The following is a 19,810-nucleotide window of genomic DNA, read 5'->3' as shown; positions in this document are numbered from 1 at the left end:
ACCACAGAGCTAGTAGTAAGTCCTGAACATTGCCAGGTATGGCCCAAATGCTTAAAAAGAAAAAAAAAAAGAGTAAAGCAATAGAGTGAGACAGTTGATTTTCTTGGAGTCAGAGCTGAAACCCAGGTACCCAGTACATAAGTGTGTAGGGTAGGAGCTGACCACTTGACACTAGAAACTTTTTTCTTACTGTCCTGATAAATTTCCTCATTGTTTTAGTGACTCTGTAGTTAATTTTTTTCTAATGAGACTAGGTTAACTAAAATCATCTGACATGGAAAAGGAGGAGGTAAGGTTTAAAAGGAACCTAATTACCAAGTTAATTATAGCACACCAAAAAGTGCTCCGGTTATATAAATAAGCTATTGTTATGTGCATGCAAGTTGGGCCTTGTCAAGGGACTTGTTAAGGTTTAGAGGTCAGAAAATCTGTGTAATTAGGTGTTTAGGGGAAAAAAATAATAATAAAAGCAAAACTGAAGCCAGAATTAGGAGCAGCTGATGAACCACTAACAGAAATGCCTTATTAAACTGCTTCAAGGATTCCAGGAAAGGTAGCTCCCCCCACTTCGCCCCCCCCCACCCCCCAAAAAAGCAGCTAGCTGGAACCAGTGCCAACGGAATTGCTGAGGAGGAAAGTTTAAAGGCCTAGCCACAAGGGTCCCTGGACCGAAGAGGTGGCAGGAGGGCTGGGAATGTCACTATGCTGAGCAGCAGGAAGAAGTACATTGTCAATGGCAACTCTGGGATTAAGGCCCAGGTGAGGCGAAGCTCTTGTTTACCAGACTTGCTGCTGCTATAGCCGCTACTTATAAAGGGCCGGCTGCTTTCCCCCTCCTCTCCTGCTCTGATTCCTACTTCTGGCCGAAGGTGAGCTGTCCCTCCGCTAACGGTCTCTCCTCCTCCTCTGCCTTGGTATCTGTTGCAGTTAGGCCATTTGCATTGAATTGTAAAAGGAGGGTTTCCTTAATGAAGTCTTTCTCTTTTTCCTTTCTTTCTTTTGGCTGGGCATCAGACCCCGAGGCGTCACATTTACGAGGCATGTGCTCGATCATTGAGCCCCCAAGAATTCTTTGATTTCGGACGAAGTGGGAGTAGAACCTGTCATCGTATTACAACTGGGATGGCCAAATGTGTGTGAACAGTGTGATTGGCATTTAGCTGTCAGAGAGAGGCAGGACCAGGGATCACCTGCTACACCGTGCATTCTTGTTAGTAAACTGTATAGCTCTTTCTTGGGGAAAATGTATGGCTTATTTTGTATAAGTTGTTCATCTCTAATTTTCTAACATCTTAAAGAAACTTGAGTTCTCTGTCTAGTGAATAAGTAGACAAGGTTTAAAACCTTATGTCTCTTGAGTGAAGAAAGGTTACATAGTCTCTCTAGTCTTTAGCGCTAAGAGACCTCCCGGTGAGACCTGGGTGAGAAAAACGGCTCTGAATGGACAAGACTTAATAGAGAAGAGAGTTTGGTTAAGGATACTGCTTGACCTTGATGGCATCTGGGTAAGGTGGTTTGGTGTTAGGAGCGTAAGTAGGAATAGGCCTAGGAATAGGCCCACCCTGAACCCGACAGGTAGCAAGGCAGAGGGACTGGCCCCATCTAGTGGTCTGATAGCCAGAGGGGGGCGTGTAGGTGGCTTTTGAGGCAGCATTTATCTGTTGGTCTTGTGAAAGGGAGACACTGCTGAAATTAGTGATTTGTTGTAGCCTTGGAAATCACTACTCCTTTTCCTATATGACTTCTGAAAAAAAGGAATAAAGGTATATTATTATTCGTTTTTGTTCTTGTTTGGGGCCACAGCTCCCAGTGCTGAGGCGCTGCCAGAGTCACTCCCTGTAGTGCTAGGAGAACCATGGAGTTCCACGGTCAGAGCCAGGCCTCCCACGTGTAAAGTATGCACTAAGCCTCTTAAGCTGTCTCTCCAATACCCCCCTCGATAAACAAATAAATAAATAAAACCCTGAGGATTTTTTTTGGTGCCAGGAGTCAAACTCAGAGCATCCCACATGCAAGGAAAATGTTTTACCTCTGAACCATGTCCCAGCCTGCAGAAGAAGTTTCTTTTGTTTCGTGTTTGGTTTTGTTGTGGCAGGGTTGGAACCCAGGCATGCGCGGCGGGCACTCTCCCGCCAAGCCCAGCCCAGCCGTGTCATTGCCTTGAACAGGGTTGGTGAAATGGAAGCCCATTTTGAGTGTTGAGCCCCATCTGTCCGCTGTCCACTCCCCATCTTTTCACCCAGCCTCGTCTTTATTACCCTTAAAAGCCTTTTCTCTTTAACTTTTGGCTAGCTTCCCATATTTACTTCCTACTCATCCAGGAATAGAAGATAAAATGGGCTACGTGGGGTTCATTCAAGGCAAGCATATGATTGCTTTGCCATGTGCCAGGCTTTGGTGCCTGAGCATGTAAAGATGAAGAAATGATGTAGCTCCTGTGCTTCTGGATGCAGTAGAGAGCCGTAAGTGCTGTGAGCACGCATGTGAAGTTCATGTCTATGCCATGGGAGTGATGAAAGGGCACATTTTTTCATATAAAATTGTTACTTGGGCCATGTAATCAACTTGGTCATTTTTTTCATTTTACAGAGACCTTCAAGCCAATGAATTTTCCTGTTATTGAAATAAAAAATATTGCTTATTTTATGGTGCTTAACCTTGTTGGTCAGAGTACTTTGGGACTTCTCATCTTTTTCATAAAATGGGATGTTAATGAACAAGGCTTAGTACAGAAGAAAGCTTGGCTAGGGAAACTAGTTTGAGCTTTTCAACATTCACAACAGAGGTGAAAGTACTTAGGACACAAGTTTTACTTAAGAGACAGGTTAAATGAAACAATCAAAATATGTCAACTGTGAAACAGTAGAGATTCAGTAAATGCAAGCCCCTCCACATCCTAAGCATTCAGTGTTACTCTGGCAGGGAATCACTCTAGTTTCCTTTTTCTCTCTTTCTTTTGGCTTTTGGGTCATACCCAGCAATGTTTAGCGCTTACTCCTGGCTCTGTACTCAGGGATCACTCTGGGCAATGCTGGAGGGTTGACCCTGAGTGCTGGGGGTCTGCTGAGTGCAAGGCAAGCATCCTCCCCACAACTATCTCTCAGACCTTATCAATTATCTTTCTAAAGTCTTTGTAAAGTGTATTAACTAGCTTTCCAGCTAATAGTAATATTTAATAATATAATATAATAATTAACCACAAATGCTAATTATTTTATGTTTGGTATCAAAATACCTACAAGCAGTATATACTTACATTTATTAAGTACCGTATAATGTATAGAAAGAATCGGTGACTAAGATTGTATAAACCAATGCCAGAGAGATTACTTTTGGGGCAATATATACAGACAAAAACTTTCTTTCAATGTTACTTTTTTATCCTGCTTTTGGAGGTTGGTTTTGCAAGTTCATATCACTTATTCAAGAATATCTTTTTTCTTTTTCTCTAACTAAATGCATTATTATTCTGGGTAAGTTCCTAGCTAGTGAGTCTTCTAGTGTGGAGTTGAGTGAAGTTTCCGAAATTTCTCTCTGAATGGAAAGATTGTTTTCACTATACCGTGCTATTTCCCGAGACCCCTGAAACCTGAAGGCAAGTGCCTTTACTTTTCTGTTTTGCTTTTGATTTTGTTTTTTGCTTTTTGGGTCACACCCGGCGATGCACAAGGGTTACTCCTTGCTCATGCACTCAGGAATTACTCCTGACGGTGCTTGAGGGACCATATAGGATGCTGGGAATCGAACCCAGGTCATCCACGTGCAAGGCAAATGCCCTACCCACTGTGCTATCGCTCCAGGCCCCTCCTTTACTTTTCTGTACCTTGATGTTTTCTCATGTAATTATGAATATTAGAAAAGTCTCAGATTCTCTCCAGCTTTAATTTTCTGTGAAACTATATAAAGATTTCTGGCTATGACTCACCTTTCTAAAAATTTATTATAACCAGAAATACCTCGTTCTTTTTTTAATCACCATTTTGTTACAGCTATAGTCAGAAAAAGTAAACCAAAGATTTAATATTGATAGAAAACCATTCTTCTCTCCACAGAGGTTACAAGTATAATTGGTATGATTCGATGAATTGCAAGGCCAGGTCAGGTCCTCAGACAGACCTGGAGTTGTTGTCTCAAGATGGAGGTTCTTTTCCTTTCTCTAACTTGAGTTCTTTTTCTTAGCAGATCCAGTTTGCCGACCAGAAGCAAGAGTTCAACAAACGTCCCACCAAGATAGGACGTCGCTCCCTGTCTCGCTCCATTTCTCAGTCATCCACCGACAGTTACAGCTCAGGTGCGTGCCGGGCAGTGCTGGCCCCATCTTTGTCACCATTGAACCCCCCCTCTCTGCCCAAGGCCAACTCAACACGATGAAGCCTATATTTTGGAACAGAGTTTTGGCTCTTAAGTATAAGTTTAGACCCAAATTCCGGGTGAAATCTTTTCATTCCTCAGAGAAATGCAAATTGGGGTTTAATGTCAATCTCGTCTTCCTTAATGGTAGAAAGGAAAGTTCAGGAAACTGACTTCTGACTTACTCAGTAGGTGAGGGCTCACTTCTGGCCTTCATGAAATAGCATGTGTGAAGACCTTGGCTTTTTCCCATCCTAGAAAATAAAAGAGGGATTCTTTGGCCTTCCACTTGGTGGAATTATGTGCCCCATTAATTAATTTGAAAATTAATGGGCACATTAATTTCCCCCAAAATAAAAACAATGTATCTAACTTAAAAAGTGGGATCTGGGGCTGAAGCAATAGCACAGTGGGTAAGGCATTTGCCTTGCACGTGGCTGACCCGGGTTCGATTCCCAGCATCCCATATGGTCCCCTGAGCACCGCCAGGAATGATTCCTGAGTGCAAAGCCAGGAGTAACATTTGAGCATTGCCGGGTATGACCCAAAAAGCAAAAATAAATTAATTCAAAAAGTGGGATTTTTCCTTCTTCTAAACTGTGACAGTGAAGGACTTGTTACTCCTCCCTTTGCATATGGCTCATGGGACTGAGTTATAATTTAATGCCGGGTGAACTCTTACCATCCAGGACTCCTGGAAGGCATTGATCATTTCTGTGACAGTGTCCCAAGTCTAGTATGTATCTGTAGAAGAGGGAGCTATTTTAATTTTCTCCTGTGTTAGAATGCGTAGGAAGCTGAGTTTTTGCCCTACTTATGTCTTTGCATTATAAATAGAAATACTTATTAGAAAATTTTATTCTTCTCACAAACAGGAAAGTAGTCTGTTATACAAATTTGAGGGAAACTTGTTGGGGAAGCTATACAGTCGGGTAGATGGTTGTTTGTATTTTAGTTCAGTGTCGGATTCTGTTTACTTCTAGTTCAGTGTATTCCCTGCCCACCAGGCTCATGTTTTCCACTATTCCTGCCTAAAAAATCCATGTCTGCCCTCCAGCAGAACACCCATAGGCAGATCTCACAAGAGATGTGTTTGCCAGGTTGAGTGTGAACAATGCTCTTGACTTTTTTTTTTAATTGAACTCAGAGTTGTCTGCTCTTGCCTACTGGTTGATGATACTGATTGATGTAACCCCTGAAAACTTGGATCTTTTAAGTTGAATTCTATACAATTTACATTTTATAGTGAGAAAGTCTTTGATAACCCATTTTCAAATACTAAATTCAGGAGTCTGCATTCAGAATACTGTAGAAATGGAAAATAACCTAAAGATTGTAGCATTGTAGCACTGTCCCAGTGTTCATCAATTTGCTTGAGCAGGCCCAGTAATGTCTCCATTTTGAGACTTCATGTTACTGTGTTTGGCATATTGAATACATCACAGGTGGCTTGCCAGGCTTTGCAGTGCAGGAGAGTTACTCTTGGTCGCTTGCCAGGCTTTCTGAGAGGGGCAGAGGAATTTAACCCGGCTTGACCGGGCTGGCTGCGCGCAAGGCAAACGCCCTACTGCTGTGCTATTGCTCCAGCCTAAAGATTAATTCTTATATGTTCATTGGATGATGGGTTTATTTATTTATTTTTTTAATTTTATTTAATCACCATGAGATGGTTACAAGCTTTTATGTTTGAGTTACAATCACACAATGATCAAACACCTATCCCCCACCAGTGCACATTCCCCACCACCAATATCCCCAGTATACGCCTTCTTTCCCACCCTCCCCCTGCCTCCAGGGCAGACAATATTCCCATACTCTCTATTTTTGGGCATTATGATTTGCAATACAGATACTGAGAGGTTATCATGTTTGGTCCATTATCTACTTTCAGCACACATCTCCCATCCCGACCAATTCCTCCAGCCATCATTTTCTTAGTGATCCCTTTTCTATTCCAGGATGCTAGGTTTACCTTGGAATGGAGGGGTGGCCCTTACAAATGGCCATCTGGCCTATTTAAGAGCATTTTAGGTTTTCTGTTGGGTCTTGCTTTTGCTTTTTTGGGGAACACATCCAATGATGCTTCTCCTGGCAAAGTGCTAAAGAGTTGTTCCGGTGGTACCACGGATTGAACCTGGGTCTCCTGCAGGTGAGACATGTGCTCCGGCCTTTTGAGTCATCTCCCTGGTCCATGGAGCGTTTTGAATAAGGTGGATCCCATCATAGTATGGATAATAGGATTCATGCTTCCTATCTAGTGATTTGCTTCCTGGACTGAGAGATCAAGTAAGTGGTTGACCCTGTTTAGATCCCTGGCACCGTCTATAGTGAGCCCATATCACTTCTGAGCAGAGAGCCAGGAATAATCCCTGAACACTGCTGGGTGTACTCCATATATCAAACAAAAAATTAGTTATTGAAACTGGAGAGGTAGTACAGCGGGTAGGATGCTTGTCTTGCATACAATTGATCTGGTTTCGATCAGGACTCATATGATCCTCCAAGCCTGCCAGGAGTGATCCCTGAGTGCAGAGCCAAGAGTCAGGAGTAAGCCCTGAGCACCACTGGATATAGCGCCCTCCACTCCCCAAAAAAACTATTTATTCACTTCCTGATTAGATCTTATACAATTGCTGGAATTTAAAGATTTTACTTACAAGTACTAGTTTTACTTAAACAATTATGTGAACATTCAATTAAAGAAAAAGAAATTTTGTAATTTTAGTCTAACAAGAATAATTGAATTTTAGTCTATCAGAACTAACTCAATCAGGATTTGAATTGCTTCTGCTAGTGAATGGCAGCAGTATCATAGCTGCTGGGCAGAAAGGCAGACCAGCTGGAGCTGAACATGTGCCGGGTATGGAGGCTGTTTCATGCTTCATCCAATTATATTTTAACCCAGGGAAATCATGATATGAGAATGTCAAATGAGAGAGTTGTATCACTTTACTTTTCTTAAAATTTTTTCCAACTGAATCACAGTGAGATACGCAGTTACAAAGTTGTTCATGATTGGGTTTCAGTCATATAATGTCCCAACACCCATCTCTTCACCAGTGCACATTTCCTGCCACCAGTGTTCCAATTTCCCTCCTGCTACCACCAAAAGCCTACCTCTACAGCAGTTTCTTCTTTCTCTGTCTCTCTGTCTCTGTGTCTCTGTCTCTCTCTGTCTCCCCCTCCCTCCCTCCTCCCTTCTTTCCCTCCCTCTCTCCCTCCCTCCGCTCCCCCTTTTTGGACATTATGGTTTGCAACGCCATGTATTATCATGTATATCCCTTTACCACTTATCAGCACTCAGTTCTTATCCAGAGTGATCATTTCCTATTATCATTGCCATAATGATCTCTTCTCAGTCCTAACTGCCTCCTTCACTTTTCTATCCAGAAATTAAACCTTTAGATGTTAGTCCATATATCATATATCATCGTTTAATTCATTAGAGGTGAAGCTGGAGCTAACATCTCAAGCATGTACTTGTATGTCAATACAAGTTACTTAAGTTATGAGTTGCTCTTTGTGTGTGTGTGTGTGTGTGTGTGTGTGTGTGTGTGCATGGGGTGGGGGGCGCACACCAGGTGGTACTTAAGATTCACTCCTGGCTCTGCACTCAAGAATCAAACCTTACATTGCTCAGGAGACCATATTGGATGCTGGGGATCGAATCCAGATTGCTGAGTGCAAGGCAAGTGCTCTACCAGCTGTACTATCTCTTCGTGCCAACTGATTGCTCATTTTCAATTAAGTTATGTCTCTGGGCTTCAGTCATAAATATAAATACTCAGAATCTATTAAAGCATGTGTGTCCCTTTGAGTGGGTTTCTTTAAATTTCCTTAAAAGAAATCTTTGATATATTTCAACTCTTTTCTTGAATGTACTACTTTAAATATAGTATCAGAAATGAGTAAATATTAGATTAATACGCATGTCATTCTGATTGAAGAATGGTCATTCAGGCATTTTGCATCCACAGATTGGTATAATCTTACACAACTGATACTTTGGTTCTCACCTATTAATAGGTCTGAATATAGAGTTCTTTGAAAGCAAATTAATTTTGGTCCAAAGAAAAACATTGGTTGAACTAGTGCTATTTGGCTATTGTTTTGAAAATAAAAGAGTTTTTTCCCCAGCTTTTAGAATAGTAGAATAATATTTTAACAAATATATTTCCATTTGTAAGAAAATGATTCAAGCTTAAAACTGGAGTGCTTTCTAATAAATTTAGATGTTTTTGTTGTTGGGATAGGGGGACTTATTTGTTTTTCACCCTGACTCAGCCTTAGAAAGTTAAGAATCAGAAAAGAAGAAATCTATTCTGAAAAGTTAGAACTTCAGTATCAACCTTTTTAACCACTGCCAGCCAACCACCTGCTGCTTGGATAGATTAGTAGATGATGGAGCAGAAAAAAAGAAACAGTGCTAAAGAAATCCTCTCTGTGTGTGTGTGTGTGTGTGTGTGTGAGAGAGAGAGAGAGAGAGAGAGAGAGAGAGAGAGAGAGAGAGAGAGAAAGTCGTTTCCTATTGAAAATCCTAAAGCTGGGTATAACGCTTATGTGGTTATTGTGGTATTGAATTAAATATCTGCGCAGGATCAGTGAATGGGCTCAAGAGTGAGCTCTGTCATTGCAGGCGGGAGACCCAGTTTCCATCTCCACACCACATGGACTCCTGAGAACCTCTAGGTGTGGCCTTAAAGAACAAATATGTATACATATTTATGTTTTTATAAGTATGTGCAAACATTAGTTTTTGGTTATCTTTACAACAAGCATTGCTCTCTTCACTCTACTTATATTTATCTATAACTTGTCTCTGAAAAATCATATCTTTTTTTAAAATCATAGTCTGCCTTATATGACACAGTGCATCCAAATGGAAAGAAAGACTTTTGTTATTAATTCCTTAACCTCTGACTCGCCTATTAAATGGAAAATTCTGGAGAGATGCTACAGTTGAAAAGGTGTTAGCCTTTTATTTGGTCAATCCCAGTTCAGTCCCTGCACCACATATGGTTCCCTGAGCACAGAGTCAGAAAAAAAACCTTGAGCATAGTCAGGGATGGCCCACAAACAAACAAAAACAAAATTGAAAATTCCGTAAAAGTAGTTCATATCTGTCCTATATCCCCAGACTGTGCTTGGTACCTAGTAGTTGTGCAATTAAAATATTATTGCATAAACAGTTGAGTGTGTGAATTCTCTGAATGAACAACCCTATTAAACAGGCTCTGGTATCACTTCTACTTATACATCCAGAAACATACTGTGGCTTCAACTAGTCTAATCTGTCTCCAGAACGCATAACCACTATTTTGCAGTGGCCATTGGGGAACATAAAAGTCATTGTGGCAGGGCTGCAGTGGGTAGGACTTGCACGTGGCTAACCCAGGTTCGATCCCTGGCATCCCCGATGGTCCCCCACGCACCACCAGAAGTGATCCCTGAGTGCAGAGCTAGGAGTAAGCCCTGAGCACTGCCAGGTATGGCCACGAAACTAACAAAAGCCATTGTGGTTCAGGAAGGGATCTTGAACTTTTAGGATATTCTGAATATAAATGCTTTCTACAACAGTGGTTATCCTGGGACCCCGGGAGAGCTGCACAGGGGGCACTTTTGCCTTGTGCTTGAGCCTCCAGTTTGGGGCTCTGTGCTGCAACAAGCCTACACCAACCAGCACACCCCGCACACACCCACAGAGGGAAGAGAATAGAGGAATCATTCCTGTAAGTTCCGATATAGCTGAGGGGGGCTATTACAGTTCTTCTCCCAGATGATAGAAGCAACATTCCCCAGCACCGCTGGCTCCGAAGCTCTTTCTGAGTATTGATTAGTGAGACAGATGACTCTCCGGGGAGCTGTTTCTGGGCTCTGTTGCCAAAGGTACTTTGAGCTCTTGCGCACCCTAGGAGGGAGAACCGAAAACTTTGTGTACAGATTAGCTCCTTTGAAGAACAAAAGTCCCTTTGGGGATTTACTCATTTCCTCACCTCCCTTGGTGCCCGGGTTCATTCCTGTTACCTCGTGTTGGGACTTTGCTCTGGGGTCATTTTCCAGCGCCATAAGAGATCCTTGGGCCCCCGCTGCCCAAACATGTTGTAGTGCCACGCCTGATTAACCGGGCAAGGTCAGACTTGCCCTGTACAGCCCTCCCAGTGATAGGCCCTCTGCTCAGAAATCCCAGAAATGCCTTAATTCTCTGGATATAAGTAAATCAGTGCACCATAGACTTTAGGAACACTCAGCTTTTGTAGCTTTCCCCCCTTAAAAGTGGTGGAACTACTGATGGCATTAGCGTATCATGCTCCGAACTACTTTCTATTCCCCTTTCCCCCAACTTCTTGAAGACTACTTAGGAATAAACCATTTCGAGAAAGTCATATTCAGGAAGAAAATAAACACAAATTATCCGGCAAGTAATTAATGCTGCAGAATTTTAGAAAGACCAAGAAACTTCAGCTGAACACGAATATCCACGCGCACTTTTGCCTGTTGGCAGCAACAAAAAGTCTCAGGCCCTTTCACTTTCCAGTGTATATTGCTCGATGAATTAGTTCTCAGAGCATTATTAGATGAAAGAAATACTACTTTTTTTGTCTCCCTGAGTAAAAGCAGGAAGTAAGCCCTGAGCATTTCCAGGTGTGACCCCAAAACCAAAAAGAGGGGTCTTTATTGTTAGTATCTAATTGGGCCCGCACTCAAATATTTCAGCTTCATCTAAGGTAGCCTTCAAAAGAAAACTGTTAAGTGAGACAAAGAGTTGTTGTGTGGGTCTTAATTACTTTCCCATGAGTTCTTTATTTTCTAGGTCTTATCACTTTGGTTATTTTACTGAAACACAAATTACGTCAGACATTTAAGCAATAGAGAGAAGTAACTAGGATTCTAGAAATCCCTAGGTTAATTACCATGATCTTGCATTAAGAATTTTAACCTATTGTTAACCTGGTGTAACCTCTCTCTATTTGAACCGTCAGAATCCTCTGCATTTTCTGAGCATAGATTGCCAGTTAATGCTCTTCAGGAGGAATGTCTTTGGCATCACCTCTCAGCTTCCTCCTTCTGACCAGTGGCTAATACCTGACCGTAGATGGTTGAGAGAGCTCCACGCTCCTATAACAGTACCTGTTACCATATATGTAAGGTGCAAAAATGCGATATTTAAGGTGCAGAATGTGAGCAGTCAGAGTCTCCATTGGCTCCAAGGTTTGCAGTTTAGAAGAATCCATTTTTTTCCTGAGAGGCTTTCCTCTGTCATTCCAGCGGCTTCATACACAGATAGCTCTGACGATGAGACCTCTCCCAGGGACAAGCAGCAAAAGAACTCGAAGGGAAGCAGTGACTTCTGTGTCAAGAACATCAAGCAGGCGGAGTTTGGGCGAAGAGAAATTGAAATCGCTGAGCAAGGTAAAGAAAGCATGCGTCTCTTCCCATTCACGCCACAGGTCTCTCTTTGTCTGCATTAATCCCTTTTTTTCCTGTGCTGAGATCAAGTAGCATGTGAAGTTGTTTAAGGATACTAATAACAGAAGAAATCTGAGTTCAGTAGACACTGGGGGGGGGGGGGGGGGCGGGGAGTGAACTGTGCTGGAGGTACAAGAAACTTCTCTACAAAGAAAAGGGAAAGAGACTTAGGGGTCAGGAAGATGGCTGAGAGGGCTAGTGCATATGCTGTACATGAGGGAAGCCTGGTTCAATTCCCAGTGCCACATGGTCCTCTGAGCACTGCCAAGAGTGACCCCCTAGTGGCATGCTGGGAGTAGCCTCTGAGCATAACAGGTATGGCCTTAAAAAAATGAAAGAGAGACTAGATAAGGACTAGAATATAAGGAGTTAGACCCTGGAGCATTTGCCTCTGAAAATTCCTTCGAAAAGAAAATCAGACTTAATGTCTTGAGGCTTAAGAAAGTGTAACATCCATAAGCAGGTGTCCGAAAACTTTCGGGGGCTGGTTGGTCTTTTTCAAGATTTATTTATGAGTCTCTGGAACAGGGTGGGTAGCTGAGCTTGCATGTAACTGAGCTTCTCATGGTGATTCAATAAAAATATAAATAAGTTAAAGGGGAAAAAAAGATGGGGACATTGGTGTTGGGAAATGTGTACTGGTGAAGGGACAGGTGTTGGAACATTATATGACTGAAACCCAATCATGAACAACATTGTAACTGTGTATCTCACTGTGATTCAATAAATAAAGGAAGGAAGGGAGAGAAGGTAACAGAACCCAATTAAGGGAAAAATCTTAAGCTTAAAAGAGTTACTTGAGGGGAGCAGAAAAAGAAAGTGGGTTTTGCTGTTTATTCTTTTATCTATCATCCATCTGCTAATATCGCTGTGTATGTATCGGCCTTTTCAGAAATGCCTGCGCTTATGGCTCTGCGGAAGAGAGCCCAAGGAGAAAAGCCGCTGGCTGGAGCCAAAATTGTGGGTTGCACACACATCACTGCCCAGACTGCTGTGAGTGCCTTTTTCTTTCTGTACGGTACAGTAATGATAGCTTCAGCCTGTAAACAGTTCTACTTCAATAGGGGCGATTTTAAACACTCCCAACTATTTACTGAGTGCGCACAATATGCCAAGCACTAGGTTAAGAACATAACAGTAATTTCTTGTGTTAATCAGTAATCCCCATATGAGCCACTTAAAGAAGGTTTTCCCTTTTCTAGTTGATGAACAAGGAAGTTGGAGCTCAGAGATAAATAATTTGTCCAAGGTCATTTGGGCTGAGGGATCACCGCTCACAGGGTTCAGGGGACCATCTGTAGCACCAGGGATTGACTCGGGTCACCCTCATTTCTGCACTGTCTCTCCTGCCCTAATATGCTCTCTCATTTCTCCTGGTTTCCTCCCCTTCTGGTGGCATCTCAACAAGGTAAGTCTGTGTTGGGCTGCTTTCAGCTGCAAGTAAGAGAACTCCTGGTTTCATCAGGGAGTTCATTTCCTTAGCTGGATGTCGAGAAGTAAGGTAGACTGCACATGGCGCCCCTCAGCGTTCCAGTCTCATCTGTCTATGGCTCTCTGGGTCTCGAGGAGCTGTGTCCCCTTTGCGCTTGCTTCATCCTCAGTCTGGTAGCAAGATGGTTTCAGTTCTTCAGGCTATCCCCAAATGACATGAAGATGAAGGATCGTTTCTTTCTCTCTCACAAGAGCAAGGACACCTTTCCAAGAAGTCTTCAGAACATAACATCAAGAATCACTGGAAAGAACTAGATCAAATGCCCATGCCCCACCAGGTTGACCTGGGAAACATAATTAAGTTAGAACAGTGATTCTTTTTCTCCTCACACTCTCCCGCAAAAAAAAGATTTTTTAAAATTTGTTTATTTTGGGGGCTGGAGTGATAGCACAGTGGGTAGGGCATTTGCCTTGCATGTGGCAGACCCGGGTTCAATTCCCAGCATCCCATATGGTCCCCCGGGCACCTTCAGGGGTAATTCCTGAGTGCATGAGCCAGGAGTAACCCCTGTGCATTGCCGGGTGTGACCCAAAAAGAAAAAAAAATTGTTTATTTTTTGTCTGGGATTTTTGCCCCTAGCATATTTGTCCTCTTATTTGAAAAAAAATTTTTTTTCATAAAATGTCTCTGTTATCATGAAATGAATCTCAGTTATGGCATCTAGGTAAGTATACATTTTTAAAAATCCAGTTGCTAGAGCAATAATACAACAGGTAGGCATTTGCCTTGTATGCGACTGACCCAGATTTGATCCTCAGCATCCCATAGGGTCCCCTAAGAACTACCAGCGATAATTCCGGAATGCAGAGCCAGAAGTAACCCCTGAACATCACCTGGTGTGGTCCCAAATCACACACGCATAAAGTAGATAAGTAATAAAAACCTAAAGGTCTGAGAGTATAACTTAAATAGTAAAGCACATTTGGGAAACCCAAGTTCCATCCCTGCCATCCAGTCCTCCCATCCCACAAATTTTGCTGCTATAGCCCTGGTGAACCCTGAGCACCAAATCACCAAACTAAGTGTCCTCAGGGGTAGCCTCTATTAAATATCAACAGAATGGGCTGGAAAGCGAATAGAAAAGTTAGGGTGCATGTTTTGCATACAGCTGACTCCAGTTTGATCCCCAGCATCACAGTCTGGTTCCCCAAGCACTGCTAGGAGTGATCTCCAAACACAGAGCCAGGTATATGCCCTGAATACTACCAGGTGTGGCCCACTCCCCCCAAATAAACAAAGAAGTAAATCTTCTCCCAGTGTTCTGACAACCAAAATTGTCTCCACTGTTTTCCCAAAGCTCTTTTGTTCACAATGACTGGCTTAGAGTCGCCTTTAAAGACCTTACAAGGGAGCCAGGAAAGCTGGCTGAGCTGCTCAGGTGCATACTCCACAACAGACCCAGGTTTGATCCCTGGCACCACGTGATCGCCTGAACGACACCCACCCCCAACCCCCAAACCAGGAATAGCACCTGACCACAGCCAGCGTAGTCCAGAATCAACAAAAAGTTGTAACAGGTACTGAGTTAGCAGTCGTAACTAGACCCAGTCCCGGAAGCTGGTGTACTGAAATGGTCTGGAGTCTCTCGTGGGATTTAGCAGATCCAGGTCATCTGCATGACTCAGTCAACTTTCAGAAGATTGTCCCCTGAAGCACACCCCCTGTGTGACCACGTTCCCGATTAAGAACAGCAGAGATTCAGACAGCTCTTGTTAACTGTTATACTGGGAGACTTCTCTGGGCGATTTGTTCTCTAAGAAAAAAAAAGATGATCTTGGTGGCCCAAAATTCAATTGAAAAAATTCTTCTTTTTGTTGTTTGGGGTCAGACCTATTAGTGCTCAGTGCTGGAGGTGAGGTGAGACTGTGAGGTGCTGGGTATGAAACTCAGGGTTCCCATTTGTAAGGCATATATTCCTGCTCTTTGAATATCTCCCTGGCCCTGAAAAGCTATTATTTTTGGAGCCTCAGACTAATACTTGAGACGACAAAAACTACCCTTGGCAGCTCTTTTGGTCTTCCTTCAGTTAAGGACATGAGACATCAGTGTGGTGACTTAAAATAGTAAGTGCTCTTGTACTGTCTCATGTTGCTAAATTATATCTAGTTTCTTTTTTACCCCCTGGCATACCGAACATTACCACCCTTCAAGGTTCCTTTCTATTTTTTCCTGAATGCAGTAATTAAAATTAGTTTCCCAATTTGAATATTTATTGTTTCCACTCCATATTTTTCCTTTCCCTAAAAAAATAGCTACAAAGGAATTTTGTTTTGTTTCTAATCACTGTTTTTTTCTTTTTCAGCAGCAAAGCTGTTTTTTGGATGTTGGGGAGGGGATGTAGTATAGTGGCCAAGCTCTTACCTTTCATGTGTACGGTCTTGAGTTTGGTCCCTGGCACTGTCATACAGAAATAGTTTAAGTTCATTTTATAATGAACATTATAATAACATCACTACAGTATAATAATTTTTTTCAATCTCCTATAATCCCAGTCTCAGAAATAACTCAGTTAGTGGTTCTCCCATATTTCTAGTTGATGTAGATCTATTTGAATCTTTAGACATGTTTTTGCAATGTCTTCTGATGAGATTATTTCCTTACTGTGCCTTCTAGGTGATGATTTAAAATCTGATTAAACCAGTATCTGATCTAGCTCCTCCTCCCACCTGCCTTCATTGTGCTTGACCCCTACCAGCCAGTAGTTCTGATTCATTGTTTTCTGAATGGGTCTTACATTCTTTTTTTTTCTTTTTGGGTCACAACTGGCGATGTTCAGGGGTTACTCCTGACTCACGCACTCAGGAATTACTCCTGGCGGTACTCGGGGAATCATATGGGATGCTGGGAATCGAACTCGGGTCAGCCACATGCAAGGCAAACTCCCTACCCGCTGTGCTATCGCTCCAGCCCTGGTTCTTACATTCTTGATTTTAATAACTGCCCTAATTTACAATGCTGTGTTGATAAGTCTCAAAATCATTATTCAGAATCCTACATTTAGGAAAATAAATTTGTTTAGGTGAAAAATGAGAGAGGGGACAGGAGAGATAGTACAGAGGGTAGGGCACTTACCTTGCATGTGGCCAACCCGAGCTTGATCCTCAGCACCCCATAATGTTCCCTGAGCTCTTCAGGAGTAATCCCTGAGCACCACCAGTTGTGACCCAAAAACCAAAAAAAGAAAAATGAGAGGAAAAAAGTGGGATCAGACATTGAAAGTTAGTATGGACTAGAAATGAAGACATACAAATAGTTCCATTATTAATTTATTATAGCTGGAACAGGTTACTTGAGGGATTAGAGTTGTTTGCATATATATGTATTCATATGTATGTAATATATATATATTACACACACACACGTGTGTGTGTGTGTGTGTGTGTGTGTACTGAATTTGGAGTCACACCCAGCAGTGCTCAGGTACTATACTATGCCTGGCACATTGCTCACAGGTCACTCCTGGTGGTGCTTTGGCAGACCATATCATACTGAGGATCCAACCTGACCCCCATGCAGAGCATGCACTCCAGACTTTGAGCCATGTGCCTGTTTGCAAGTATATTTTTAATTAGCTTACTTTAATTAGCTATTTTTACTATAGAAATCTTATTATGTGTATGTGTGTGTGTGTATTGTTTGGGGGCCACATCGAGCAGTGCTTACTTAGCTTTGCTCAGGGATCACTCCTAGCAGTGCTCAGGTCATACATGGTCATACATGGTATCTGGGACTGAACCCAGGTTGGCCCATGCAAGGCAAGTACTTACCCACTGTACTATCTCTCCAACTCAATGCACATCTTTTTTAAAAACAGTTATCAGGGCAGGACAAATAACCTTCACTGTTGTCCTTATGTCACCTCTAATCTCCTCCTTACTCCTTGCTGTGTTGATAAGTCTCAAACCCCCTCCCCCACCCATCCTGTGTTCAGTTCTGCAGTCAAAGTCCTGGGGTTTGTTATCATTGGCACACTTTTTTCTTCCTTTTTCTTCTCCACCCCCCCAACAGAGTCCAACAGGGTTGGCTGAAGTTGGCACAGGGATAACCATGCCACGTGTCCTTCCCAGAGCAGACCTGTTATTTTTACTCTCCTGACAACCTTCCCCATATACCTCACCTCTCCTATTCCTGACATGGATGTGTCATGAGATCGAGTGCCACTCACCTGGGCTGTGGTGATTTTGCTTAACCCGGGAGGGTAGAGAGGGAAGAGAGGACAGGGTTTGGAAGGAAAGCAGGGCCCCAAAGGTGTTGTAGGGGATTTCTCTAGAGTTAATTTTGCTAAGCCTAACACTCGTGTCTGGAGCCCAGCAGCCATCCTTCAAGCTCTTACTGGCTGACCAATGCTGGTATTCTGTAGCACTCTTCTTATAGACTCAATTTTAGCACAAAGCCTGAAAGTGGCGGTGTGAGGAAGAGAAAAAGATGGTCAGCAGGGACCAGTGCTCCAAGCAGGCGTTCAGTGGCCAGACTGAGAAATCAGAGTGTAACTAACTCAGGCTGAACAAAAGAGAAAGGGAGATGGAGAAAGGTCTCCACCCATCCCTCTTGAGCTTTCTTGGGAGGGATCCAGGGCACCTTCAGGAATGCCTGAAGGAGTGCCCTCAGCACCCTTTATTTGTGTATGACACACTTAATTGCCTGTATTCTGGTTAAAAAACTCCCAGAAGTGTTAAGGTAACACACTCCCTTTTTTCAGGAAACTGCTAATTCCAGCTTATGTACCCAAGTAAAAGTCAAGATCTAATCAGTGGATTAAATTATTAAATACACTTTTGAAAAATTGAAACAGAGGAAGCTAGTAACATGGCTCAATTGGAAAAGCCTTAGTTTTGTATGTAGGCATTCCTGTGCTTGATTCCAGACACCACACAGTCCCCTGAGCCTCTGAGCACTGCAGAGCGCACTCAAAACCTGGAAGAAGAAAAAACTTGAAAAAAGAAACTTGAAATAGACACCGATTTATAGTTTTTTCCTGATTTGGTTGAGAGTAAATAACTGCTAACAGATGCTGCTTCACTCACAAATACTTAATATGTGTGTTTTCCACAGACAAGGATGCTTTTCTATATGGCCACTTGAATCATTTGAGATTAGGAAATTAAGTTTATTATTGCCATCTAGTCCTCCAACCCCATTTGAGGGTTTTTTTGGGGGGAGGGGATCACACCCGGTGATGCACAGGGGTTCCTCCTGGCTCTGCACTCAGGAATTACTCCTGGCGGTGCTCAGGGAACCATATGGGATGCTGGAAATTGAACCCGGCTCAGACATGTGCAAGGCAAACGCCCTACCTGCTGTGCTATCGCTCCAGCCCCCCATTTGAGTCTTATAGGTTATCGTGTGTGTGTGTGTGTGTGTGTGTGTGTCCTCCATAGTTTTTCTGTTTCAGGTAGGTAATTTTTATTATTATATCTTCAGGTTCACTGATCCTATCCTAAGTTATTCCCAACTTAATGCTGAGTCTCCTTGGTGATGAAAAATAAGTACTGGTGAAGGGAAAGGCGTTTGATCATTGTATGACCAAGACTTAATATTGAAAGCTATGTAACTTTTCCCACAGTGATTCAATAAATATAACCAAAAAATAAATAAAAAATGAAAAAAATGCTGAGTCTCATAAAGGAATTATTTATCTTTATGTTTTGTTTGGGCTTTACGCCACACCCAGCAGTGCTCAGGGATTACTTCTGATAGTTTTTAGGGGATCATATGCAGTGCTGGGGACTGAATCCTGGTTGGCTGCATGCAGGACAATTTCCTTGCACTCTTCAGCTCCCTGATAGCTATAAAAGTTTTTCTATTGAGTTAATTTTTATATTTTTCACATCATAGGGATTTCTGTTGGTGTATGGGCAATGTCTATATTTTCCTCTAGATGTGTCAAGTTATTAATCCTAACTAGATCTGTCAACTAATCATAATTAAAATTACTGGCGATCAGATACCTAGCTCAGTTCCAGTTTGGTTCTTTTAAATGCTTCATTCCTCGACAGTGGTGCTTCCTACACGCTCACGTGCATCTTGGAATTTTAATTGACTGAGTCATATATTAGTTTCCGTTGCTGTCATGAATTGAACCGGATTCCGTTTCTGGCTTTTTTTCATACCTCAGGCATCAAAATTTCTCGCAGACGCCTGCTATTACCTGGTGTTAGCAAACCTCTCTTTTCCTTTTTTTTTTTTTTTTTTTTTAGCTTTTTGGGTCATACCTGGCAGTGCACAGGGGTTACTCTGGCTCTGCACTCAGGAATTACCCCTGGCAGTGCTCAGGGGACCATACGGGATGCTGGGAATCGAACCCATGTCGGCCATGTTGGCTGCGTGCAAGGCAAATGCCCTACCCGCTCTAGGCCCTGGCAGACTTGATTCTTGCTCCTCTTCTAATAACTTGCAGCATTTGTGTTCTTCAAGAGATAGTATGGGCACAGGCTCAGTGTCATGCCTGTGTTTGAGCACAGCCAGTCAGCTCCCTGCCTTGCTCATGAGCACTGGAGAAAA

General features: G+C 42.6%; 1 protein-coding gene across 2 annotated transcripts in view; it reads left to right on the top strand.

Annotated features, from left to right (window-relative positions):
- Window positions 1–19,810, top strand: part of AHCYL2 (adenosylhomocysteinase like 2) — a 185,303-nt gene that overhangs the window by 126,726 nt on the left and 38,767 nt on the right. The window contains exons 2-4 of one of the 2 annotated variants that reach the window (XM_056118080.1): window positions 4,183–4,291; window positions 11,617–11,760; window positions 12,710–12,810. In XM_056118080.1, coding sequence (XP_055974055.1) covers window positions 4,183–4,291; window positions 11,617–11,760; window positions 12,710–12,810 — 354 coding nt within the window. Of the gene's footprint in view, window positions 1–4,179; window positions 4,292–11,616; window positions 11,761–12,709; window positions 12,811–19,810 lie in introns of both variants that reach the window. The other variant, XM_056118079.1, reaches the window with a different exon arrangement.

Source organism: Sorex fumeus, unplaced genomic scaffold (genome assembly GCF_029834395.1).
Source record: "Sorex fumeus unplaced genomic scaffold, SorFum_2.1 ptg000037l, whole genome shotgun sequence".
Classification (NCBI taxonomy): Eukaryota; Metazoa; Chordata; class Mammalia; order Eulipotyphla; family Soricidae; genus Sorex; species Sorex fumeus.
This window is presented reverse-complemented; position numbering and strand designations above follow the sequence as displayed.